Source organism: Danio rerio, chromosome 15 (assembly GCF_049306965.1).
Source record: "Danio rerio strain Tuebingen ecotype United States chromosome 15, GRCz12tu, whole genome shotgun sequence".
Classification (NCBI taxonomy): Eukaryota; Metazoa; Chordata; class Actinopteri; order Cypriniformes; family Danionidae; genus Danio; species Danio rerio.
The window spans coordinates 45,402,326-45,430,000 of record NC_133190.1 but is presented as its reverse complement, the minus strand read 5'-3'; the positions used below and the strand labels follow the sequence as shown (position 1 = coordinate 45,430,000).

At 43.7% G+C, this 27,675-nt stretch overlaps 1 protein-coding gene across 2 annotated transcripts; it reads left to right on the top strand.

Moving 5' to 3' along the window:
* The first annotated feature begins 801 nt into the window (after window positions 1-801).
* On the top strand, window positions 802-27,675 carry si:ch211-181d7.1. Of its 2 annotated transcripts, XM_021466493.3 has the most exons (11): window positions 802-1,016; window positions 1,438-1,549; window positions 5,496-5,595; window positions 5,797-5,916; window positions 8,579-8,701; window positions 8,861-8,983; window positions 10,287-12,086; window positions 12,299-12,472; window positions 23,214-23,387; window positions 24,879-25,057; window positions 27,454-27,675. In XM_021466493.3, coding segments are annotated over exons 2-11 (2,829 nt in total). In that variant the 5' UTR covers window positions 802-1,016; window positions 1,438-1,515; the 3' UTR covers window positions 27,456-27,675. The 2 variants fall into 2 exon arrangements, with proteins under 2 accessions (XP_021322168.1, XP_021322169.1); XM_021466494.3 differs by lacking the exon at window positions 1,438-1,549 and having other exon boundaries at window positions 851-1,016; window positions 27,454-27,592.

Here is a 27,675-nt window from a genome sequence, read left to right as displayed (position 1 = left end):
CTGACCTTGCTAATATACCTGCATGTGGATTCGCACCTTTGTTGTCTGTGTCACTCCCCCGGTTACAGTATATAGTTGTATTTTGCATTTACGTTGTTACTTAAACCACATATTCATATTACAAATACAGCAGTATGATTGTGTAATATATATTTGGTGTCACTCTGGTGTAGCTGAAGCTCTTTCTGAAAGATTGTATAGTATTTGTTCACCCGTACTTTTGAGCAAAAAGTTTAATTGAATGATTGTAAGGGAGTAAATGTAAAAATAGCAATGAAATATCATTCAATGCATATGTTTTGTTATATTATATTATATTATATTATATTATGGTGACACAGTAGCGCAGTAGGTAGTGCTGTCGCCTCACAGCAAGAAAGTTGCTGGGTCGAACCTCGGCTCGGCTCAGTTGGCGTTTCTGTGTGGAGTTTGCATGTTCTCCCTGCGTTCACATGGGTTTCCTCCGGGTGCTCCGGTTTCCCCCACAGTCCAAAGACACGTGGTACAGGTAGGCTAAATTGTTTGTTGTGTATGAGTGTGTGTATGAGTGTGTGGATGTTTCCCTGAGATGGGTTGCGGCTGAAAGGGCATCCGCTGCGTAAAAACGTGCTGGATAAGTTGGCGGTTCATTCCGCTGTGGGGACCCCAGATTAATAAAAGGGACTAAGCCGACAAGAAAGAAATATTATATTATCTACTTTTGTGTGCGAAGAATGCATAGGCAACAGCCCTCCAGTGAGTATATTAACCAGATTTTCACAGAGGGAGACATATTCCTTTAATATTAGGGATGATTCTGGCAGAACAGAAAGTGAAAGTTTTCTTTCGGGGGCCATTTTGTGCCTGCACGTTCAACAGAAAGTTCGCGTATCAGGGACCATTTGTAAAAGATTCAACTGCATGTATGAACTCTGCCAGTTGCCTTAGTACACTTATTCTGATAAATTCGCAGCTGGAAAAAAATCTTAAATCTTAAGCGAGGAACATGGAAAAATCGCTACCGGCATGCAACCGTGGTAAGTAGCCTTGTCCGAATTAATTTCAAATAGGCTATCTGGCTTTGGCAAAATAAATCTCTTTGCATGCATACTGAATTATATTACTAAATGTGAAGAATAATTGTACGAAATAACCTAGAAAAGAACATGCTTGATAAAAAGTTCGTCTGTTTCCCGCGATAACTTTTGGCATCTAATGTAAATGGTAGGCTATGTAGCTAATATTAACTCAGGAGGACAGCATTAAAAACAGTCCAAAACTATCATTAGATTAGACAATTATCAATATTAATTATAATGTTTCATTATCACCAATTTTGGCAACATATACAGCAGAATAATATGTATAAGATAGAGTTGTAAAATTTCCAGTCTGGTTAACTTTTTTTTATTAAATATACACCCATACATTTTCATACTTGTATCTTTGCTGTGACAGTTCATTCCAAGAAAATAAGCATGGTCAGCTGTGTGTCTATGAAGAGATAGCAGTCCATGGGTCCACTTCTGTGAGTTAATGATGGAAACACACCATCTAACTACACACACAGGTAACATTTACTCATTTTGTTTTCATTGTCACATATGGCAGGTAATCCATAATGTGAAATACAGGCTGTCATTGCAATCGTACAAATGCTGTTGGTATGTGGCTGTTCTGGAACATGTTTAAATATAGACTTATGTGGGAATTTTAGATCATGCTCTTTTCTATTAATTTTGATAATTTCATAAGATTATAATAAAAAAAAACTGGTAATTTCCTAACACAATACACAAACACTGTGACACACACAAGCAATGGCATTTTTACATAAGAAAAGAATTACGATGCAGCCTTGATGGCTTAAATTATAAGTAACTAAGGATGCTTACCTGGGTCTTACCTGCCATCTCCTGAGCCCTCACGTTGTTTGCTGGAAATTTTGTAACATCACATTTCCATAAATTATAGCAATACATTCTATACAGTGCAGAAACAGAAAAGATTAGTTCATCTTAAGTCTTCAAATTTCGATTAATTCATTCAGCTTTGCATTATGGCTGCATCACCATCTCGATTGTGCATTATTTTCTAGTAATGCAATGGTCCATCTTCAATTATTCCTAATATATATTTTACAGCATACTTTACCCTAAGGTTGTGTGTCCAGCAAATAGTTTTTTGTTTGTTTTATTTTGTTATCTCATTATACCAGAGACAAGGTTTTATTATTTTTTTCCCCTCCAGCTTGTAATGTTAATGGGAGTCCTGAAAAATTAGAATTGCATCATGAGCTCTAAAGTATGTACATTCACCGGCCACTTTATTAGGTACACCTATCCAACTGCTTGTTACCGCAAATTTCTAACCAGCCAATCATATGGCAGCAACACAAAGCATTTAGGCATGTAGACGTGGTCAAGACAATCTGCTGCAGTTCAAACCTAGCATCAGAATGGGGAAGAAAGGTGATTTAAGTGACTTTAAACATGGCATGGTCTTAGAATTTCAGAAACTGCTGATCTACTGGGATTTTCACGCACAACCATCGTTGGGTTTACAGAGAATGGTCTGAAAAAGAGAAAATTTCCAGTGAGCGGCAGTTCTGTGGGCGCAAATGCCGTGTTGATGACAGAGGTAAGAGGAGAATGGCCAGACAGGTTCCAGCTGATAGAAAGGCAACAGTAGCTCAAATAACCACTTGTTACAACTGAGGTCTGCAGAAGAGCATCTCTGAACACACAACACGTCCAACTCCTGGAGTTCTCCTCATCACAGTGGTGGGCTGACAGAATCCTCCGGTCTTCTTCTCCCTCTTGGCCGAGCGTCTGCCAGCAGCATAACGCGCCATGTCATGAAGAGCAAATCATCTCAGACTGGTTTCTTGAACATGACAATGAGTTCACTGTACTCAAATGGCCTCCACAGTCACAAGATCTCATTCCACTAGAGCACCTTTGGGATGTGGTGGAACGAGAGATTCGCATCATGTATGTGCAGCTGACAAATCAGCAGCAACTGTGTGATGTTATCATGTCAATTTGGAGCAAAATGTCAGGAATATTTCCAGTACCTTGTTGAATCTATGCCACGAAGGATTAAGGCAGTTCTGAAGGCAAAAGGAGGTCCAATCTGATACTAGTAAGATGTACCTAATAAAGTGGCCGGTGAGTGTATTTCACAGTGCTCAGTGTTTGTTTTCATGCTCCTAGAGCTCAATAAGTAAACGCAAAGCATCCCACTTTCAAGAGAAAAAAAAAAATCACTGGACCACAGAAGAGCTTTAAAACACTCGCATATGGATTATTATCAGGTTGCTAAAAACATCTTGGCGGGGAACAGAAAGTAAGGCAGTTCATACCTTATAGGCAGGGCCAGATGGAATATGTAGACATTTTGTTGCTATTTCTGTACAGAATTTTGCAAAATATTTGTGGATTTATTTGGAATGATTTTAGGAATACAGTTAAAAAATAATTACTGTTAAACTTATTTAATGGTTAGAATTCAAATCTAATTTGATCCACTTGTTTGGTAAACAAAGCAAGTCTCCCATAATATATATCTTGCCAAACTGTATTGTAAAATAAATAATATAAACATTTGCTTATTACTTAATATCATGACAGAAATTAATAAAAAGTGATATATTTACATATACATAAGCAGAGCCGGAGCAAGCTGAACTGCCGCTCTAGGCAAAGGACGGTCATGCCGCCCTCAACCCTAAAATGAAAGCGGGGGGCTGTCGTGGACACCGCCCTCTTTATTCTGCCACCCTAGACGCGAATATAACTGAGGGCGCGGGTGGTGAGGGTAGTGTCGCGGACGCCGCCCTCTCTATTCTACCGTACTAGACGCAGATATAACTGAGGGCGCGGGTGGTGAGGGTAGTGTCGCGGATGCCGTCCTCTCTATTCTACCGTACTAGATGCGGATATAACTCAGGGCGCGGGTGGTGAGGGTAGTGTCACGGACGCCGTCCTCTCTATTCTACCATACTAGATGCGGATATAACTCAGGGCGCGGGTGGTGAGGGTAGTGTCGCGGACGCCGTCCTCTCTATTCTACCATACTAGATGCGGATATAACTCAGGGCGCGGGTGGTGAGGGTAGTGTCGCGGATGCCGTCCTCTCTATTCTACCGTACTAGATGCGGATATAACTGAGGGCGCGGGTGGTGAGGGTAGTGTCGCGGATGCCGTCCTCTCTATTCTACCGTACTAGATGCGGATATAACTCAGGGCGCGGGTGGTGAGGGTAGTGTCGCGGACGCCGTCCTCTCTATTCTACCGTACTAGATGCGGATATAACTCAGGGCGCGGGTGGTGAGGGTAGTGTCGCGGACGCCGTCCTCTCTATTCTACCATACTAGATGCGGATATAACTCAGGGCGCGGGTGGTGAGGGTAGTGTCGCGGATGCCGTCCTCTCTATTCTACCGTACTAGATGCGGATATAACTCAGGGCGCGGGTGGTGAGGGTAGTGTCGCGGACGCCGTCCTCTCTATTCTACCATACTAGATGCGGATATAACTCAGGGCGCGGGTGGTGAGGGTAGTGTCGCGGATGCCGTCCTCTCTATTCTACCGTACTAGATGCGGATATAACTGAGGGCGCGGGTGGTGAGGGTAGTGTCGCGGATGCCGTCCTCTCTATTCTACCGTACTAGATGCGGATATAACTCAGGGCGCGGGTGGTGAGGGTAGTGTCGCGGACGCCGTCCTCTCTATTCTACCGTACTAGATGCGGATATAACTCAGGGCGCGGGTGGTGAGGGTAGTGTCGCGGACGCCGTCCTCTCTATTCTACCATACTAGATGCGGATATAACTCAGGGCGCGGGTGGTGAGGGTAGTGTCGCGGATGCCGTCCTCTCTATTCTACCGTACTAGATGCGGATATAACTGAGGGCGCGGGTGGTGAGGGTAGTGTCGCGGACGCTGCCCTCTCTATTCTACCGTACTAGACGCAGATATAACTCAGGGCGCGGGTGGTGAGGGTATTGTCGCGGACACCGTCCTCTCTATTCTACCGTACTAGACGCAGATATAACTGAGGGCGCGGGTGGTGAGGGTAGTGTTGCGGACGCCGCCTCTCTATTCTACCGTACTAGACGCGGATATAACTGAGGGCGCGGGTGGTGAGGGTAGTGTCGCGGACGCCGCCTCTCTATTCTACCGTACTAGACGCGGATATAACTGAGGCCGCGGGTGGTGAGGGTAGTGTCGCGGACGCCGCCCTCTCTATATTCTACTGTACTAGATGCGGATATAACTGAGGGCGCGGGTTGTGAGGGTAGTGTCGCGGACGCCGCCCTCTCTATTCTGCCACCCTAGGCGGCCGCCTAGGTTGCCTCTATGGACTTGCCGGCCCTGTACATAAGTAAATAAACTGATTGAATGATTAAGAGTTTTTCATAATTTTTGTCTAGAAAAAAGCTGATTACAAATACTCAAAAGTAAGTAAACAGACTTTAAATCCATTTAACTAAAAGTCTGCTCATCTCTGACAGGATCACCAGCGTCCAGCTGTGTGTCTGTGAAGAGTCATCAGTCTATGGATCCACCGCTATGTTTTAATGATGGAAACACTACATCTGACTACAGGAACAGGTAATATATTTCTTATCTACATATGGTATCCACATTTTATTTACATTGTTATAACAGGGCTGGACATTTATAAGAGTATAATTGTGCGCTGTTCATACATTAGCTGTGGGTATTGGATACAGCTTTGCCTTTCTGCTTTGTGTGAGAGTCATGTTATTGATGACCTGAAGGCATTGTTTTTGAATGCTCTGTCTGTCACAGTTTAGTCCACTTCAAGAGAACAGGATCATCAGCTTCTAGCTGTGTGTCTGCGAAGAGTCATCAGTCTATGGATACACCACATTTTAATAATGGAAACACTACATCTGACTACAGATACAGGTAATATATTTAATATCTGTTATAACAGGGCTGGAAATCATAAGAGACTAATTGTAAGATGTTCAGAGACCAAGTGGTCTATGTTCTCCAACTCCATTGTTGATGCGGCTGTGTGGAGTTGTGGCTATCAGGCCTGTGGTGCCTGTCATGTCGGCAATTTACGCCCCCGGTGGTGGATACTGGAAGTAAGGGATGCCGTCAAGTTGAAGAAGCAGTTCTTGGCAGATTAGGTTGACCTGTAGGATTTCTGAGACAGATGATGATGAGGATGATGGGTATCAAAAGGCCAAGCATACAGCACAGGTGGTTGCGGAAACAAAAACTCAGGCCTGGGAAGAGTTTGGGGAGACCATGGAGGAAGACTACCAGTCAACCTTAAAGAGATTCTGGCAAACCGTCTGGTGCCTCAGGAAGGGGATGCTATTCCACACCGACACTGCTTACAGCAGAAGTCTGGAGCTGTTTACTGTACCTCGACTGGGGATGCTGTCAAACAATGGAAGGAATGCTTCGAGAATCTCCTCAATCCCACTGACATGTCTTTAATTGAGGAAGCAGAGACTGGGGATGCAGGGGTGGACTCTCCCATCATCCAAGCTAAAGTCACTAAGGTATTTCGCAGACTCTGCGGTGACAAAACAGCGAGGGTGAATGAGATACACCATGTGTATCTCAAGTCTCTCGATATTGTGGGGCTGTCTTGGCTGACATGCCTCTACAATATTGCATGGAGGTTGGGGACAGTACCTCTGGACTGGGCAACCGGAGTGGTGGTGCCCATTTTTAAAAAGGGGGGCCCGAGAATGTGTGTTCCAACTATAGGGGGATCACACTCCTTAGCCTCCCTGGATAAGTTTATGCCAGGGTACTGGAAAGGAGAATCCAGCCGATAGTTGAACCTGGGATCCAGGAGGAACAATGAGGATTTCCTTTAGGTCGTGGCACACTGGACCAGCTCTATACCCTCACCAGGGTGCTCGAGGGTTCATGTTTCGTGGACTTGGAGAAGGCATTCGACCGTGTCCCTTGTGGCATTCTGTGGAAGGTGCTCTGGGAGTATGTGGTCTTAGGTGCTCTATTAAGGGCTGTCTCGTTCTTGTATGAACAGAGTACGAGTTTGGTTTGCATTGCTGGCAATAAGTTAGACTTGTTTTCAGTGCATGTTGGACTCCAGCAGGGCTGCCCTTTGTCACCGGTTCTGTTCATTATTTTAATTGACAGGCTGATTGGTGCAGCAGCAGTAATGCACTTGATGTACCGGTTTATTGTTGTAAAAAAGGAGTCGAAAAGCAAAGCTCTCGATTTACTGGCCAATCTACTTTTCTACTCTCACCTACGGTCATGACAGAAAGAACAAGGTCTTGGATCAAAGCGGCCGATGAGTTTCTTTGGAAGGTGGCAGGGTGCACCCTCAGAGATAGGGTGAGGAGCTCTGTCACCAGGGAGGATCTTGGAGTAGAGCTGCTGCTCCTCCACATCGAGAGAGGCCAGCTGAAGTGGCTCGGTCGTCTGAATCGGCACAATTTTTTGTTGATCTCTTACTTTCAACTCTGATCTCATTGATGATCTTGAGTTATTTTCTAATCACTTCTCGCATGTTTGCAAATCAGACAGTGTTGTGGGCGTTTGTTTCTAGTGTAGTCATGCAGTGTTTATCTTCCTGTCACTGAACCATCATGCAGTTTTGTTCCACAGAACCAATCGAATGCTATCCCAGAGAATTGTGAAATGTGAAAACATTGGAGAACAGACAACTTAAAAAAACAAAAAAAACAAGTGTGTACTCAGCATAACATTTACGTTTATATCACATGTTTTTGAAGCATTGGTGAACCTAGAGGTGTGTTTCCCAGAATGTTTGCTTTACATGCAAATTAATGAGAATTTATTTCTACTGTACATTTACAAATGTTTCATTCATTTTTATTTCGGATTAGTCCCTTTATTCATCAGGGGTTGCCACAGAGGGATGAACCACCAACTTATCCAGCATTCTATGGATGCCCTTCCAGCTGCAACCCATACCCACCCATTCTCACACACACACTACGGACAATTTAGTCTTCCCAGTTCACCTGTACCACATGTGTTTGGACTTGTGGGGGGAAACCAGAGCACTGAAAGACCAGATGAAACCCACGCAAACATAGGGAGAACATGCAAACTCCACACAGAAATGCCAACTGACCCAGCCGAGGCTTGAACCAGCGACCTTCTTGCTGTGAGGTGACAGTGCTACCCACTGTGTCACCGTGCAGTCTCAAATGTTTCATGAATGAGTATAATTATGTTTATTACTACCTGTCAGGCATAGGCTGGTATAAGATTCTGGCGGTATGATAACCTTGGATCAAAATATCACGGTTTCATGGTTTGACGATATTGTGATTTAAAATATTTTGAAACGGTAAATATGTCAGGCTAATTAATTCAAATGAATCATTGACTTCTGCTGTCTTCATTAGTTTCTAAAACAGATTTCTTTACAATTTAAAACAGCATTTTTGGATATCTTTTCGGCTTAAGATACTGTTGTCCTAAAAAAACAACAACAGCAACAAAAACCTAAATAAACAATATACATTGGAAATGGTTATTGTCCCATGCCTACTACCTGCATATAAAGTCTGTTTTACAGAGATGTATGTCTACTCTCTCACAGTCCAGCACGCCTCAAGATAACAAGACCACCAGCTTCAAGCTGTGTGTCTGTGAAGAGTCATCAGTCTATGGATCCTCCGCTACGTTTTAATGATGGAAACACTAAATCTGACTACATACACAGGTAATATATGTTATAACAGGGCTGGACATTTCTAAAAGTCTAATTGTGCGCTGTTCATATATTAGCTGTTGGTATTGGATACAGTTTAGCATTTTGGCTGTGAATGAGAGTCATGTTATTGATGACCTGAAGGCATTGTTTTTGAATGCTCTGTCACAGTTTAATCCACTTCAAGAGAACAGGATCATCAGCTTCTAGCTGTGTGTCTGCAAAGAGTCATCAGTCTATGGATACACCACTACATTTTAATAATGGAAACACTACATCTGACTACAGATACAGGTAATATATGTTTAATTAGTTTTCGTTGTTAAATATGGCAGAACATTTATTAGAGTCAATAGCCCCTTTCACACATACACACCTTTCCGGAAAATTACCGGCAATTTTCCGGAAAGGTGTGTATGTGTGAACAGGCCCTTTCTGAAAATATCGGTAAGTTCGTTCTGGCTATTTTCCGGAAAAAGAAGTTGTAAGATTACCGGTAATTTGCCGGAAGGCTGCGCCGTGTGAAGGCAGAAGGACGATTGCCAGAAAGAGCATTTGCACGTCTAGAAGGTGCTGACGTGAGACTCCTGCTTTAGCCAATCAGAACAGTCAGAAGCATTCACGTCCGCGCGGTTTATGAGAATAAAAGCCTTTGGATATTTTACCAGACATATTTAGCTGCTAGATGTTAGTCAGATCACGTTTATATGTTCGTCTTAATGCCAACTGTGTAAAAAATTATCGATAAGATGCTTATGATAAGCCGTTGTTTGTTTACCTTTAAGCTTTGCGTGTGCCTGTGAAAGCACACACGCATTTTATGTACATCTCGACATGCAAAAGTTGTTCACAATACTGATCCATCCACAGAGTTTGTAATGTAATCAAATGTTTACAAATACAAGCCCAGCAGTTTAGAGGTAATTTCTGGTTAATGATGTCCGAATGTACCGTTTTTTTATAGTGGATATATGAATGTTCTTTTCCGGAAAAATTCCGTAACGGGGGGCGTTCCTGTGTTATTTATGAGGCATTAAGTTTGAATATTATAAATTCTCCTTTATAGAGCTGTGTATCAGTCTATGGATTCATCACTACATGTTAATGGTGCAAAAAACACTTTATCTAGCTACAGATACAGGTAATATTTTAATGGTGTTATGTATTCTATGTATATTCTGTATACAGTGCATACAGAAAGTATTCACAGCGCTTCACTTTTTCTGCATGTTTTTATGTTACAGTCTTATTCCAAAATGGACTAAATTCATTTATTTCCTCAAAATTATACGCACTATCCCCCATAATGTGAAAAAAAAGATTTTCTAAAATTGTTGCAAATTTATTAAAAGTAAAAAAGCTGAAAAATCGCCTGTACATAAGTATTCAAACCCTACCTCTAAATTGAGCTCAGGTACATTCTGTTTCCATTCCAATTGGGGGCTAATAATTCTGACTTCAACTGTATGTGCAATTTTTTTCAATAGGGACACTTTAAGGTTTTCAAAGCATCTCAATTGGGTTTAAGCCATGGTAAATAATTTAATGAACTGTCATGACTAAAGGAGTGATAATTTGTAAATATTTTGTTTTGCAGCCAAGATATCCTTAACATATTTAGATCAAATCTAAAGAATAAGTTCCGGTGTCTGTATGAGGGAGCAACGGAACAAGGTAACCCAAGACTCCTGAATGAGATCTACACAGAGCTCTACATCACAGAGAGTGAGAGTGGAGAGATCAGTAATGAGCATGAGGTGAGACAGATTGAGACACAATCCAGGAGATCAACAACAGAGGACACAGCGATCAAATGCAGAGACATCTTTACACCTTTACCTGGACAAGACAAAGCCATCAGAACTGTGCTGACGAAGGGAGTCGCTGGCATTGGAAAAACAGTCTCTGTGCAGAAGTTCATCCTGGACTGGGCTGAAGAGAAGGAGAATCAGGACGTCCAGCTCATATTTCCACTTCCTTTCAGAGAGATCAATCTGATGAAGGACAAAACACTCAGTCTGTCAGATCTCCTGCATGTATTTTTCCCTGAAACAAAAGATATTGACATTTTTAGTGACAAATATAAAATATTGTTCATCTTTGATGGTCTGGACGAGTGTCGTCTTCCTCTAAATTTCAAAAGCAATGAGATTCTACAACATGAGACCAAAACATCATCAGTGGACGTGCTGCTGACGAACCTGATTGTGGGGAATCTGCTTCCCTCTGCCCTCATCTGGATCACCTCCAGACCAGCAGCAGCAGATCTCGTCCCCTCTGAGTGTGTCCATCGAGTGACAGAGGTACGAGGCTTCAATGACCCTCAGAAGGAGGAATACTTCAGCAAGAGAATCAGTGATCAGAGTCTGGCCAATACAATCATCTCACACCTGAAGTCCTCCAGGAGCCTCTACATCATGTGCCACATCCCAGTGTTCTGCTGGATCTCAGCCACTGTTCTGGAGAAGATGTTGAGTGAAGCAGAGACTGCAGAGATCCCCAAGACTCTCACTCAGATGTACACACACTTCCTGATGGCACAGATCAACACCAAAGACGTGAAGTATACTGGAAAAAAAGACAAAGACGTGATCTTCAAACTGGGGAAACTGGCGTATGAGCAGCTGGAAAGAGGCAATGTGATCTTCTATGAGGAAGACCTGAGAGAGTGTGGCATTGATGTGGCAGAAGCTTCAGTTTACTCAGGATTGTGCACTCAGATCTTCAGAGAGGAGTTTGGCTTGTATCAGGGGAAAGTCTTCAGCTTTGTTCATCTGAGCGTTCAGGAACATTTAGCAGCTCTATATGTGCACCTCTTATTCACAAACCACAACAGAAATGTGTTTGAACCAATTACTAAACAAACTTTGCACTCCATGATCAGGAACTGGTTTAAACCCAAGCCATCAAAACAAGTTTCAATATCTGAGCTGCATCAGAGAGCTGTAGATGAAGCTCTACAGGGTAAAAATGGAGAACTGGACCTTTTCCTCCGGTTTCTTCTGGGTTTGTCAGTCGAAAATAATCAGATTCTCCTACAAGGGCTAACAAAACAGACAAGATGCTGCCCAGACAGCAAGGAAACAGCTGATTACATCAAGAAGAAGATCAGGACCACTCACTCTCCAGAGAAATTCATTAATTTGTTCTACAGTCTGAATGAACTGGGTGATCATTCACTAGTGAAGGAAGTAACGCACTATCTGAGATCTGGAACAATCAAAAAGTCCAGACTCTCTTCTTCCCATTGGTCAGCTGTAGCTTTTGTGCTTCTGACCTCAGAGGAGGAGCTGAATGAATTTGATTTCAAGACGTTTGTTGAAGGAAACAATAAAGCTGAAAATTTGCGCGTTTTTAAGAAACTTGTGCCGGTGATTAAAGAGGCCAGATTAGTTCAGTAAGTATCAAAGAGAACATTCACTTCAATGATAAAACTCAAAGAAACAAGCTTGTAAATTGTAAATATTAATTGCTAATTAAGACATTAAGAATTTAGTTGTCAATGTAGTTCTCTGCATTGTTTTTTCCCCATAAATAACCTTAGAATATTAGATATTTTATTGCTTTTGTTTTAGTATATAATGTTTACATCTCTTAATCTCACTGCAGATTGAGTGATTGTGGAATCACAAGTGAAGGTTGTGCTGCTTTGGCTTCAGCTCTGAGGTCAAACCCCTCACACCTGAGAGAACTCAATCTGTCTTGGAATAAACTGGGAGATTCGGGTGTGAGTCTTCTCTGTGCTGCTTTCAGGAAACCTCTCTGTAAATTGACGATATTGTGGTAAGATCACAAATGAATACTTTGATTTTGAAGAGTCTGCCATGTAAACAGAGACTTTTGATCTTAATCCAGTGGTTCTCAATTCCGGTCCAGTTAACACTCAAGGATTAGTTCATGGATCTTTCTGTTAACGAGTTGATTTGATTCAGGTGTGTTAAGTAAAGAAAAAACTTGCAGGGAACCGAATTGCGAGGACCGGAATTGAGAACCACTGCGACTAAAGTCATATTGGTAGAAAACACACATGGTATTAAGACCATGGAGACTTTTCGTCTCATCAATGTCCATTAAAACACCCCTCTCGCATCTGATGAAGTGTTTCTGAATTAAAACAAACCATTTCAAATGAAACACCCCACATTACATGAAACTCAGGAGGAAACATTGGATAATGTGGTGATCTAATGACATTAATTGACCTATGTACTAGGGCTGCATGATACTATGATAATATGCAATGTTGTTAAGTGTACTGAAACTTGTAATTTTGCCTATTTAAATGTAAAATTAATGTAAACGCAAGAAAAAAATATTTAAATTCAAAATATAATTGTTTAATAGAATTTTTGTTTAACTTGTAACACAGATTTCTTCATGTAAACAACATACCCACAATAAACCATCAAGATCCTGGCTTGACAGCCATATTTATGACAGAAATTAAAACACAGGCATGTTAATGACATTTAAATTTCAAAACAATCAATGCCAATAAAGAAAACATTGATTTCCATGTTGGATTCTAAGTGGACTGCAAAAAAATGCCAAAATACAGGAATTGCAGATATGGAAAATGAAAAATTATAATAATAAACTATAGAATACAAACTGTTGCACTCATTGTAAAGTTTTATTGCTGTGAGTTGAGAACATTAATTATAGAGTAGAAACAATTTTGCCTAATCCTCCTTTACATTCATCCAGTTGCTAAGACTAGGAGTATCCCGCAAGTGCACAGAGACTCCCCAAATGCCCGCAAATGAAGGATAATTTCTTGCAAACCGGTCGTTAAATGCATTGCACACCCCTCTCGCCCCTACTCAGATACGTCGCTCACTCCACCCCTGACACCCCTCAACGGGGCTGACACAGACACACACCCACACACACAGAGCGCTGCAGACGTTTTGGCCCCAACGGCCTTCCATACTGGAGCGACTCCCCTTAGATTCAACACGCATGATCACGTTCATCAAATTTGCTAAGCGTCCTAAACTAAGCGTCCTAAAGTATTACTGTATGTCACAAGGATTCTGACACAACAACGCGAAGCATACGCTTTCGTTGCGTTTAATGAGGAAACACGCTAAACTTGGAGGGCTCATGCTGAAAGGCAGAGTAATGCCCTGTCTTTGACATCTCGCGACTTCACCAGACGTTCTGAGTACATTTACATAAGACACCAATACTCCGATTTTAATATGATTAAGATAATACTCTTATTAAAATTCTACCGTGTAGCCTTAAAAGGAACCTTACCTTAAAGAAACACCGAGTCACGAAATGCGAAGGATTTTCTTTCTGTTCGCCATGCGGTATCAACTTACAACAGAAGTCGAAAGTTAAAAATGAAACACCCGAAATTGCATGAAAATCTGGATAACCTGTGATGCAACTAATTGTTTTATACTGGAACTTGCCTTCAAAAAGTGCTTCCTTGGTCTAATCCACATTTATTGCATGTTGAACACACGTCCACCACAACAGGAAGTAAAAAAAACCCTGAACTGCGTTAATTGCGTTAATTTTTTTTAACGCGTTAATTATTTAAAATTAATCGCATGCGTTAACGCGTTAATTTTGACAGCACTAACATATATATATATATATATATACACATACACACACTCACCGGCCATTTTATTAGGTACATCTTTCTAATTGTTCTTTAACAAATATTTCTCATCAGCCAATCAAATGGCAGTAACTCAAGGCATTTGGTCATGTAGACATGGTCAAGACGATCTGCTGCAGTTCAAACCGAGCATCAGATAAAGAGAAAATATCCAGTGAGCAGCAGTCCTGTGGGCGCAAATGTCTGGTTTGAGCTGATAGAAAGGCAACAGTAACTCAAATAAGCACTCGTTACAACTGAGGTATATAGAAGAGCATCTCTGAACGCACAACACGTCCAACCTTGAGGCAGATGGGCTACAGCAGCAAAGAGCATTCACACATCCATTCCAAAATACCGGTAAATTCTGACATCATTCACCACAAATGAGCTTTAAACGGCTGCGCTTGTATTTGTAAACATTTGACTAAATTACAAACTCTGTAGATGATCAATATTGTGAACAACTTTCGCAGGATCACTTTCGCATGTCGAGATGTTCATAATATGTGCGTGTGCAGGCGCTCACAGGCTGTTCCAGAGGCACACGCACAGCTTGAAGGTAAACAAACAACGGCTTATCATAAGAGTCTTATCGATGATCATTTACACAGTTGGCATTAAGAAGAACATATAAACGTGATCTGACTAACTTCTAGCAGCTAAATGTGTCTGGAAAAATATTCAAAGGCTTTTATTCTCACAAACCGCGCGAACGTAAATGCGTCTGACTGTTGTGATTGGCTAAAGCAGACGTCTCACGTCAGCACGTTCTAGACGTGCACGCGCTTATTACGGGAATCTTCCTTCTGCATTCACACAGCGGAGCATTCCGGCAAATTACCGGTAATGTTACAACTTCTCTTTCCGGAAAAAAACCAGAACGAATTTACCGGTATTTTCAAAAAGGGCCTGTTCACACATACAACCTTTCCGGAAAATTGCCGGCAATTTTCCGGAAAGGTCTGTATGTGTGAAAGGGGCTAATGTAGAACTATAGATATGTAAAGAGCGACAAGTAGAATAGCCAGCGTGGGGCCAATATAACTTTATTTTTATTTGAAATGAAAACTAAGAAAATGTTATAATTATTAAAATAATAATAATAATAATAATAATGATAATAATAATAATAAATAATAAAAACACCCACCCCATCCTCTTTCAGCAGTTCGCTCATCTGAGACCTACAACACTGTACATTGAGGGTACTTATAATAAGTTTCAAATAAAGATGTAAATAAAAAAAGACTTAATGTCAAAAACTCCACAATAATTTCAGACTTCCTCATCTGATGTGGAGAGACCAGTTTGTCTGAGCGCAGCCTTTAGGAGGTGGATCTCAAGTCTGGCCTTGGTTTGCTGCAGTTTGGTCAGAGTCAGTTGTTCCTCTGCCAGATGAAGCTGTGCTTCTGCCCTTTCAGTCTCTTTTTGCAATTGTTGAAAGAGATTCAAAAATCAGTCATTGCCATTCTTTGCATTTTTTTTTTGTTATTCTGTAATCATTGCGTGCATCACTAATAAATATTCTTAAAAGAAAAATCTTTTCCATTGTGATGAATATATATATATATATATATATATATATATATATATATATATATATATATATATATATATATATATATATATATATATATATATATATATCAATTAGTGACGGAATAAAATTGATTCTTTCTACTTTGCTGTAGGCCTATACTGAAAGGCTGAATACGTTAAAGCCTATACTCACTATAGCCTGACGGATGAACAATTAAAATTAAAACCTTATAAATAAATAGTATATCTCGTAAGATATTGCATGATCCAAAAATAGTATTATTTAATAAATTTTTTCGGTTTCCATTACATTTTGGGCATGAAATCCATGCTAAATGCACCCTTCTGATGGAATCAGTTTAATCAATGTTTCCCTTCGGTTGGGGAACTTCAGTGCCATAGAGTGGATTGATTGAATCCACGAAATGGGAGGATTCGGTTCAGAAGCCGCTTGTCTGAAAGAGTATTGAATGGGCCAATGAATGCAATGATTTGGCAGCGTAAGCTTGCACAGGTGTACTTCATTGCCAATTATCCCAGCATATAAGCACACCTGGAGCGAGCAGACGCCATCCTTTTCGCTTCAGAGACTTTCTGATCGAGTCGATGAGGGTTCCTCCTGCTGTGACCAGTGATTCTGAGCGAACAAGAGCATTCTCCCGGTCCAGAGTGTGTACACGCAGCGGCAGACGGTCGAGCTGGGTTTCTCCCTTGCCTGGCGTTCTTTGGGTCCGGTCCTCCAGAGCGGTGCGTATAAAGTTGCAAACTTCACAGAAAAAGCAACACAGTCGTGCAGCACGTCCTTTTCAGGACGGCGCTCCGACTGTGCGTTTCTGGATGCGGTGGTTTCCTGTCCTCGGATGATGGGCACGGGCACTGCGTTACATGCCTGGGGGATCCAGCATGTTAATGCGCTGCTCGCGGGCAGTTCATGTCGTCATTGCGATGCCATGACTGTTGCGCAGTAAAGATCGCGGCTAGCCTTTGCAAAAGGGCGAACCACCCCAGTTGTCCCCTGCTCTGCAGCGGGCACTCGGGCAGATCTGAGGGTTTCAAGCGAGAGATAATCCGTCGCCCAAGGGCCCGCGGACCTCCCGCTCCTCTAAGCGCTCCATCCAAGCTTCGGGCGGGGAGCAATCCGTCTAACAGATGGTAGCCCTTACGCCCGATGACACCGGAGACCAGACGTCCACCGCGGCATCGGAGGGTGGGCTTTCATTGTCCGATGATGATCCAGACCTGCTCGCCCCCTTCGGGCTGGTGAGCGCTGTCACTACGGATCCTGAAACGGACATATTAGCCGTGCTTTCCCAGGCTGCTTCGGACCGACTAGAGGGGCGTTCCCTTCTTCCCGGAGGTGCACAGTAGGCTCACACGGTCTTGAAAAGCACTTTTTTCTGCTCGTGCTGCGTGTCCCTCCACTCTCACCACTCTTGACGGTGGAACAGCCAGGGGGGATGTGGCGATTCCTCAGGTTGAGTGCGCGATGGCGGTAAATCCGCACGGCGCCTCTTCTTGGCGGGGTCCGCCTCGTCTCCCATCCAAAGCCTGTAAGTTATCTACCTCCCTCGGAGCTAGAGCTTACATAGCTGCGGGCCAGGCTGCTTCCGCCTTGCAGGCGATAGCCACCTACCAGTGCTACCTAGCGTAGGCGCTGGCCGAGCTGCTCGAGGGTGGGTCCAACCCAGGCTTACGAGCTTCGCACCGCCGCCGACTTAGCTCTTCGGACTACTGAGTCCGCTGCGTGTGCGTTGGGGAGGATGATGTCCACATTAGTGATCCAGGAGCGCCACCCCTGGCTGATATGCGACAAAGTCGACAAAGTCCGCTTTCTTGACTTTCCCCATATCCCAAGCCAGGTTCGGCAACACCGTCTGTGAATTCACCCAGGAATTCAAGGCGGTGAGAGAGCAGTTGATGGGTGATGTCTTATCGGCGGTCCGTAGCCCGCTCCGCCCGCCGTGCCATTCATACCTGCTCCTCGCCGAAGGCACCCGCCTACGAGAGCTGCTCCGCCCCCGCACACGCCTCTGGCGAAGCGAGCGCATCGGGCACCTCGGAAGCAGGCAGCCCCCCTGCCCAGAACGCCGCTAAGTCTGGCAACGGACTGCGAAGCGTCCCTGGGACAGGCCATCTGGAGAAGAGGGAACTTGCTCTTTCCCCGCTGGAGGGCGAGGCCCCATTTCCAACGGCACTTTTTACTGCCATGAAAACATTATGAAAGGGCACTTTTCACTTCCCCGGATGTGACAGCCCGAAATCTGCCAGTCTGGGACGCTATGCTTTCTAGCTTGCAGATTCGGTGCGTTTCGCCAGTGGCTCATGAGCGCTGGGAGGACGGTCTCCTTTCTCCCACCCCTCGAGCCTCCCCTCCAGAGCTCGGGTGCGGAGTGAGAGCAAATATCTCACCTCCAGCTTTTCCGTGGGACCCGCGCGCTTCCCGGATCAGCACACCCACTCCGCGCTGCCCCACTGCTGGTACGTCAGCGATTGTAGCGATGAGTCCATTAGCGGGAGCTCTGCCTGTCTGGTTAGCGCAGGCCAGCTCTTTGCGGTGGCTCATACGCACAATCAGACTCGGCTATGCGATTCAGTTCGCGAAACGGCCCCCCAAGTCGCGGGTGTGTATTCACCAGGGTCCGCCCCCTGTCCGCCCCTGTCTTGCGAGAGGAGATTGCTGTCCTCCTGGCGAAGGATGCAAATCGAGCCGCTCCCTCCAGCCGAGATGGAGAGCGGGTTTTACAGCCCACACTTCATCGTGCCCAAAAAGAGCGGTGGGTCACGGCCAATCCTAGATCTGCGCGTTTTGAACCGCTGCCTGCACAAGCTGCCGTTCAGAATGCTCACGCAGAAGCGCATCCTCCGGTGCGTTCGTCCTCTGGGTTGGTCTGCAGCATTAGACCTGATGGACGCGTATTTCCATGTCTCCACTCTCTACTCGCCACCGTCAGTTTCTGCGGTTTGCGTTTGAAGGTCAAGCTTGGCAATACAAAGCCCTCCCCTTCGGGCTCTCTCTGTCTCCGCGGGTCCTCACCAAGCCCGCGGAGGGTGCCTTAGCGCCCCTTCGGCTCGCGGGCATCTGCATACTCGATCTCTTTACGACTGGCTGATTTTTGCCCTCTCTCGGAGCAATTGATTATGCACAGAGACAAAGTGCTCCGGCACTTCCACCTGTGGGGGTTTCAGGTCAACCGAGAAAAGAGCAAACTCGCCCCCGTGCAGAGGATCTCTTCTCTCGGGCTGGAGCTGGACTCGGTCACCATGGCAGCGCGCCTCTCCGGAGAGCGCGCTCAGCTGATGCTGTACTGTCTGAGAGAGCTCGACAGTAAAATAGTGGTCCCACTGAAACAATTTCAGAGGCTCCTGGGGCATATGGCATCCGCAGCCGCTTCTGCCGCTCGGATTCCTCTATATGAGACCACTTCAGCACTGGCTTCACGATCGAGTCCCCAGACGCGCATGGCACGCGCGCACACCGAGTCTCTGTTACTGCGCTGTGTCGCCGCGCCCTCAGCCCTTGGAGCGACCCCTCGTTCCTACAGGCCTGGGTGTCTCTAGAACAGGCGTCCAGTCTTGTTGTCGTTTCAGCAGACGCTTCCAACACGGGCTGGGGGGCTGTGCGTTGCGGGCATGCGGCTGCGGACCAGTGGAGAGGTACCCAGTTGCATTGGCATATCGTCTGGAGCTGTTGGCAGTGTTCCTCGCTCTCCACCGTTTTTTTCCGGTGCTGGAGCGGCAACACGTGCTGGTCAGGACGGACAGTACGGCGGCGGTGGCGTATATCAGCCGTATGGGGGTATGCGCTCTCGCCGCATGTCTCAGCTCGCCCACCGTCTGCTCCTCTGGAGTCATCCGCGGCTGAAATCGCTGCACGCCTATATAAATATTCATATTCAGCATATTCAGGCAAGCTCAACCGTGCAGCCGATGCACTCTCACGGCAGCCTTACATCCTGGAGAATGGAGACTCCACCCCGAGTCTATTTAGCTGTTATGGGCGCGATTCGGGGAAGCCCAGATCGATCTGTTGCTTCCCCCGAGATCGCTCATTGCCAGTTGTTCTTTCCCTGACCGAGTGCTCTCGGCACGGATGCACTGGCTTACAGCTGGCCTCGGGGCATGCGCAAATACGCGTTTCCCCCAGTGAGCCTGCTCGCGCAGTTACTGTGCAAGGTCAGGGAGGACGAGGAACAGGTTGCTGGTTGCACCCCTCTGGCTCAACCGGACCTGGATGTCAGAGCTCTCCCTCGCGATAGCCCTCCCCTGGCAGTCCCTTCGAGAGAGCACCTACTCTCTCAGGGACAGGGCACCATCTGGCACCCTCGCCGATCTTTGGAGGTCATTAGATGCGAGGAAGACTTAGGTAACCTCCGATTGCGGTGGCTAATACCGTCACTCGGGCTAGAGCCCCCTCCCCGAGCACGCCTATGCCCTGAAGTGGAGTCTATTCACTGAATGGTGTGTCTCTCGCAGAGAAGACCCCCGTAATTTGCCAGATCAGCGTTGTGCTTTCTTTACGCCGAGAGAAGCTGGAGGGCAGGCTGTCGCCCTCCACACTCAAGGTTACGTGGCTGCCATCTCCGCTCTCATAACGCGGTGGCTGGCAGCACCGTGGGAACGCATAACCTCATCATCCGGTTCCTCAGGGGCGCTAAGCGAATTAATCCACCCCGCCCCCTCTCATGCCCTCTTAGGATCTAGCCCTCGCTACACAAGCCGCGTTAGATCCCTTCGATCCTCGACTCAGTATCTTTCTGTCCCCGAAGACAGCTCTGCTGGTCGCGTTGATATCGATTAGAGGGTCGGGGACCCGGAGGCATTTTTCAGTCAGTGACTCGTGCCTGTAATTGGGCTGGCTTTCTCTCACGTCCTGAGACCCCGCCCGCGATATGTGCCCAAGGTTCCTACCACTCCGTTTTAATACGAGGTAGTGAGCCTGCAAGTGCTGCCCTCGGAGGAGGCAGACCCAGCCCTTCTTATTGTCCAGTTCGCGTTTTGCGTATTATCCGGACCGCACTCAGAGTTTAGATCATCTGAGCAGCTCTTCGTCTGTTATAGCGGTCGGCAGCAGGGAAGTGCCGTACCAAAATAAGTTTCCACTAGATTGTGGATGCCTTTCTTTCACTATCAGAGCCGAGGTGAGCCGCGTCCCCCGAGAGCGTGTGCGCACTCCACTCGGAGCTTCGCATCCTCTCGAGCGCGCGCACGCGGCGCCCCTCTAACAGACATCTGTAGAGCTGCGGGCTGGGTGACACCCAACACATTTGCAAGGTTTTACAATCTGCGAGTGGAGCCGGTTTCCTCAAGGGTATTAGGTAACCCTTGGTGATTGAGGAAACAATTCGGTAGGGTGTTGAAACACGATTGCTGCGCCATTTTCCCTAACACGGAGATACGTGCGCCTTTTTATCTGTCAGTAAAGTTCCCCGTCAGGTGAGCCCTGCAGATTCCTCCGTGGCCCCCAGCACTGACTCAGCGGAGGAGTCACTTGCTGGCCCACTACGTTGTAGGTCTGCCCGCTGGTCAGCCCGCGTTTTGGGTAAAGGTGCCTGCTATGCGTGATCCCCACTAGGCGATCCCATATGCTTATTCCGCCACGGTTAAGTTCCCCCCCCCTGGGCGGACCCGTGTCTTCCCTCTCCGCTAACCACTCTTTTGCTATGCGTACTCCCCCTTTTTAGGGCTAGTCCATATGTAAATTCTGCCATCTATCCCCCCTTGGGTAACGGATGGCCTCCGCAGCGTCCTCCCTATCGGGATTGCATGCTTCCCAACGTACTGTCGTATTTTCCTAGAATTATCTAGATGCTCACGACTTCCCAAAAATATATCTAAATCCGTAAAACTTCTGTTGAAGTAGGATAAATTAGGGCCAGGGACACGTTGGAGGACCGCGCCTCCCATGATGTGAGTGCGTCACGCTTGCTTGACAATCCCCTCATCGGGGGCGTTGGTAAGGTGCAGTCATTATGGCGCTTTCCATACTTCTCCCATTTCGTGAATTTCAATCAATCCACTCTATGGCACTGAAGTTCCCCAACCGAAGGGGAACGTTCGAGGTTACAGAAGTAACCCTTCGTTCCCCGAGGAGGGGAACGGAAGTGCCATACTCCGTCGCCATAATGACTGTCCCTTAGCTGTTTGAAAGTCTCTTCAGCTTAAAAGGATGGCGTCTGCTCGCTCCAGGTGTGCTTATATGCTGGGATAATTGGCAATGAAGTACACCTGTGCAAGCTTACGCTGCTAATTCATTGCATTCATTGGCCCGTTCAATACTCTTTCAGACAAGCGGCTTCTGAACCGAATCCTCCCATTTCGTGGATTTCAATCAATCCACTCTATGGCACTTCCGTTCCCCTCCTCGGGGAACGAAGGGTTACTTCTGTAACCTCGAACGTTTTTTGGATCAAAGTGATCCAGATCCTACAAAAAATGTATGAAAAATCCAAACTAAAGGTTTGATCCGGATCAAAACCAAGATTGGATTACGTGATCTAGTCCGATTATGTAATCCGTTTTTTCTTTTTAAAAACCCATTTTCAAGATTTGATCCAATCCCTTATCCAAAATCCTAGTGGATTACTTTTGAAAAACCGGGCCCTGGTGCTACTCCTGTCAGCTAAAAACAGGGAACTGAGACTGCAATTCACACAGGCTCACTAAAACTGGACAATAGAAGATTGGAAAAACGTTTCCTGATCTGATGAGTCTCGATTTCTGCTGCGACATTCGGTAAGGTCAGACTTTGGCGTCAACAACATGAAAGCATGTATACAATTTGGACCAAAATCTCTGAGTAATATTTGCAGTGCCTTGTTGAATCTATGCCATGAAGGATTAAGGCAGTTCTGAAGGCAAAAGGAGATCCAACCCAGTACTAGTAAGGTGTACCTAATAAAGTGGCCGGCTGATTATTTAAATAAAAAAAACTATGTAAAGGTGCAAACTTTACTGATTCTAATTGGCTGCTGTCTGTCATTTTCCTTTTCTGTCTCCAAGCAGTGGTGTTTATTTTCAGCTTTAGGTTCAAAAACAGCCTCTACTGGAGAGGCGGAGATAAAGATAGTAAAGGCCACATCTGATTGGTCAGATATGGATCAACAACCTATACATGCAGCACACAAATGTTTGGCACAAAAAATATTTTATTTATTTCACTTTGTGATATGGATATTGCATATACTATTTATGATTGTTTTCGATATATAGTGGAGCCCCGAACTATAACATGTAAAATGGGAATATATAAGGACCATTCTAAAAGCAACTCATAAAAACACCTTAATCATTTTATTGCCATATTTAGATTAGGGTAAAAAATTTGATTACTGATGTTCATGTAAACATAGTGACTGTTCTCTACAGGTTGTGGGATTGTGGAATCACAAGTGAAGGTTGTGCGGCATTGGCTTCAGCTCTGAGATCCAACCCTGAACACCTGAGAGAACTGGTCCTGTCCTGGAATAAACTAGGAGATCTGGGTGTAAAGCTTTTCTGTGGTGCTCTTCAAGATCCTAATTGTAAGCTGGAGAAACTGTGGTAAGGTTTTCTCTTTGTTAATCTGAAGAGTAAATACAGGTTGGCGTTGTGTTTTCTGCATGCATGACTGGACATTTTATCTGAATCATCTCCACAAGAGTCACTTGATTGTTGCACAACAAGGGGGAAGGGGAAGGGCTAAGGGGTAGAATTGGGATTGGGCTCTTTTTCAAACAGAAACACTGAGGGCTCTATTTTGACGGTCCATGCGCAGGGCGCAAACGCTTTCAGGACGTGTCAGAACGCATTTTTGCTAATTTAAGGATGGGAAAATCCGCTTTGCGCTGTGGCGCATGGTCTAAAAGGGTTGAGTTTGTTTTCTTAATTAGTTATTGGTGCGTTTTGAGAATAAACCAATCAGAGTCTCATCTCCCATTACCTTTAAGAGCCAGCTGCGTCGCGCCATAAGCGCATTTGCTATTTACAGGACGTAAAGTAAGTCTAAGTGGAAAACCTGAGCATTTCACTAGCAAACAGTTAACAGTTTTTTATAACAAAACAGTTAAACAGAGCATCTACTGCGTGAGAATGAGAGATAATGGATCACTTTCACTTTCGCTTTAGCTCTTGTGGATAGGGAAACCTTTACACACAGACATCAATTAGTCTATAAATAATTAATTTCGTTTGTTAAGCGCAAATATTCGTTTCAAAACTATTTCTAAATTCAGTTCTAATTTCCAGCAAACGAATAAATGAATAATAATAACAAAATGAGCTATATAGAGATATGAGTTATATCCTAAAACACATGCTGTGCCCCATATGGTCTAAAACCTGACAGGTGGGCAAATTTAAGCTTGTTTTTAATAAAACAAATATAAATATGGATATAATAAATAATACTGCTAATAATAATAACATTATACAAAAGCAAATTGTTATGAATGAACTGAAAAAGCCTCCTGAGATGAAGAAGGCAAAAAAAGTGATTTTTCATATTTATGTAGGCTAGAAAATAATGTTTTGTAATATTTTAATCCTTTATATTTATATTCTATATCTATTCTTATTATATCCTATATATATCCTTAATATTAAAATTTTTTCATATGTAAAGATATTTGCCTATTGCTCTCTTGTGCGTATTAAGCAGTGCGTAAATGAGGCGCAACTCTGCGCTGGAGTTTATACCGGGTTTGTTTTGGTCTAATGAAAAATCTATTATAGTTTCTCAAAATAGCAACGCGCCAGCAGTGCGCCTCAGAACGCCTTCCTTTTATGACCAGAACGCCTATGGGCGCACATATGAGCGCTAATGCATTTGCTATTTAAACAGCGTAGCGCAACGCCTCAAAACGACTCTTGCGCCAAGCTGAAACTAGCAAAACACTATTGCGCCGCGCCTTGCGCCACACTATGCCGGGTTTATGATAGGGCCCTGAACATTAACATGCATAAATCTCATTCTCTGTAGCTATATCTGGCAGTGCATGAAATTACAAAAAAGTAAAGACACTGCCTCAATTCACAAAATGTTTTTTTCTTCAGGTTGAGAGATTGTGGTGTCACTGCTGAAGGTTGTGTTGCTTTGGCTGCCGCTCTGAAATCAAACCCTAATCACCTGAAACATCTCAGTTTGTCAGAGAATTGCCTTGGAGGTTCTGAAGTGCTAATACTTTCAGATCTGCAGGACAAATCACCGTATATACTAAAGGAGCTATATTATTGTGAGTATATTTTTTTTCTTAAAGCTTTTAAAGGGTTAATGCACTGCTTATAGTAAAATTTTCTGAGGTCCAATTATAATGATAGCAAGATTTTTCTTTTTGCATAAAATAAATTCTGAACTGAACTTTCTGTGTTGATTTTGAATCCCCAGACGTTTTAACAAGTGTGTATCCTTAAAGACTGTGAAAATGATTGGCTGAATCTTTCACATATTCAAATAAGTCATAACAAAAATGTTCATTGTTAAAAATGTCAGTCTGTGAAATTCGGATTCTAAACCCAAATTTGCAGACCAAGGGCCTCATGTACGAAGACTTGCGTTGAAATCATACTAAAACATTGCGTACACACAAAGCTGTAAATGTTTGGTACCCTTTCGAAAGGGTACCAAAAACGAGAAAGGGTAACAAAAGGTGGAGCTACATGCGCAGCTGAACGCTGATTGGTTACAGAGATACGTCACGAGCTTGTGGAGCTAGACAGAATGTAAACAAAGGATCCGCCATATTCTAATGCACAGCCGAGAGATTACATGGATATACTATATGCATATAATAACGAGCCATGGATGACCCGAGCTCAAACAAACCTTTTCGTCGTCTTGTTGAACAGACACAAAGCCAAGAAGAAAAATCTGCCGTGTCCTGTTATTGCTTTACGAGCCCGTCTAAAAGTGTGAGCGGTATTCGCTTTCTTCCGGGAGCTTGCGATCACGTCTATATTTGATATAACAAACTTCTTGAGCTGATGATAATAACGTGTGCTTGATTATTGAAGTGTTTCCATCATCTGTTCCATGAATATTGAACAGGACAGGCACGAAAGTGAAGCGTGGAACAGAAGGAGGAGCCCAACAAAACTCAGGATCAAAATTGTTTTAGCAACCTGAATCATGAACAAACTGCCATGTTTATCTTCGCCTTTTGGACTATTATGAACTGGAAATGAGAAAATGACTCTCCAACAGAGCTTACATGTGCTGCTAAAGACTATACAGACACAGATGAGAGGTTTTCACTGACTGTGGGCTGTATGTTGCGTGTGTTTTTGAACTCAAATAAGGACTTAATGTATGCTGTGTGTAATTTTTCTGTAATTGGTAACATATCGGAGACTGTAAGGGTCTGTATGCGTTCTTTTATGATGCATTTATATATTTATTTAATATAATTGGAGACGTTACAGTAGCCTATATCGCACGGTCATTGATCTGCAGTTATAATTAAATCCTGTTCATAGAAAAGTTAGTAATAAACATTTATAAACAAGTATTTGTGTATAAAGCATCTGTTTTGTGAGAAGTGCTTCTCATATTATATGTAAGCGACCCGTACAGCTTTACTGTAGACATTTATTCGAGCAAGCATGACGTCGACTTAAACTTTCTGTCATACACCATGCCCACCAAAAGGGTACCCTTGGTAATGGAAATGCAAGACTGATAAAGGTGACCCGTACCGAACCGTACCGTACTGAACCAGTCAGTGGAAACAAGCCATAAATGAGTAAATGGATCAGGATTCCAATGAATATTCGATCACACTTTATTTTGATGGTTTGTTAAATTTAAGTTACATTGCATATACATGTCAACTAATTAGATCTCATTAGATCAGGGGTCACCAACATGGTTCACATGAGTTGCCTGCAGGCCTGTTTTAGAAAATAGCTCACCATAGCACCACATATAAGTAAGCTGCATCTAATATTCAATAGGTATTCTTTTTTATTCACACTTGCATTGGTGTAAATTTGAAAATTACTTTAAGTTATATATTCAAAAATCTTTAAAAACAATTTCAGACAAATGAAGTGTTGCATACTGATATTTATCTAACTTGTTAAATCATTGCTGACAACTTCTGTGAGAAATCATTAACATGATAATATGTTAATAACATGTCATAATAGCATGTAATAATAACAAATAATTAAAAGTAAATTCAGAAAAATGTGTTATTTAATAACTGGTAGCCCTTCACACTAATCAGTACCCAAAAAGAAGCTCTCAGTTTCCAAAAGGTTGGTGACCCCTGCATTAGATTATATGTATACCGTTAGGGTTGGGTTTAGGGTGAGTTTACATGTACTTGCAAAGTTTCTCATAGTCAGTTAATGTCTGTTGAAGAGCAGTATCAGCAGATATTAAGCAGGCAGTCTAATACTCAAATAGACCATCAAAATAAAGTGCTACCACATATTGTAATCCACTATACTGTAGATCTTTTTTGTTTGTTATTCATCTATCACAAGTTTGCTCATGTTTCTGACTAATGTGAATATCCAAATACTTATTAAATAAGCTGTGTGTGTGTGTGTGTGTGTGTGTGTGTGTGTGTGTGTGTGTGTGTGTGTGTGTGTGTGTGTGTGTGTGTGTGTGTTTGATATATTGCAGGACTCTTGGTTTTTAGTTTGCTCTGGGTATGCTGATGGCGAATAAAAAGAGAGATGTCAGAGAAATTCAACCAACACACACTGAAGACATGGCACAGTGATAACGCTAATGTATTGCTTTGTAACTATGATCATGTGGCCTCTTTTTGCTGGTATTTCTATCATAATACTTGCATTCCTATTGATATTACTTTCTTATTATAATAAGAGTGGAATATATTTA

Excerpts from the sequence above, each read along its gene's own strand:
- si:ch211-181d7.1 (XM_021466493.3), top strand. The coding sequence starts at position 1,516 with ATGATGGAAACACACCATCTAACTACACACACAG. Across the intron at positions 8,702-8,860 it reads AAATCTGACTACATACACAG|TTTAATCCACTTCAAGAGAA; the intron begins GTAATATATGTT and ends GCTCTGTCACAG. Across the intron at positions 8,984-10,286 it reads ACATCTGACTACAGATACAG|CCAAGATATCCTTAACATAT; the intron begins GTAATATATGTT and ends TTTGTTTTGCAG.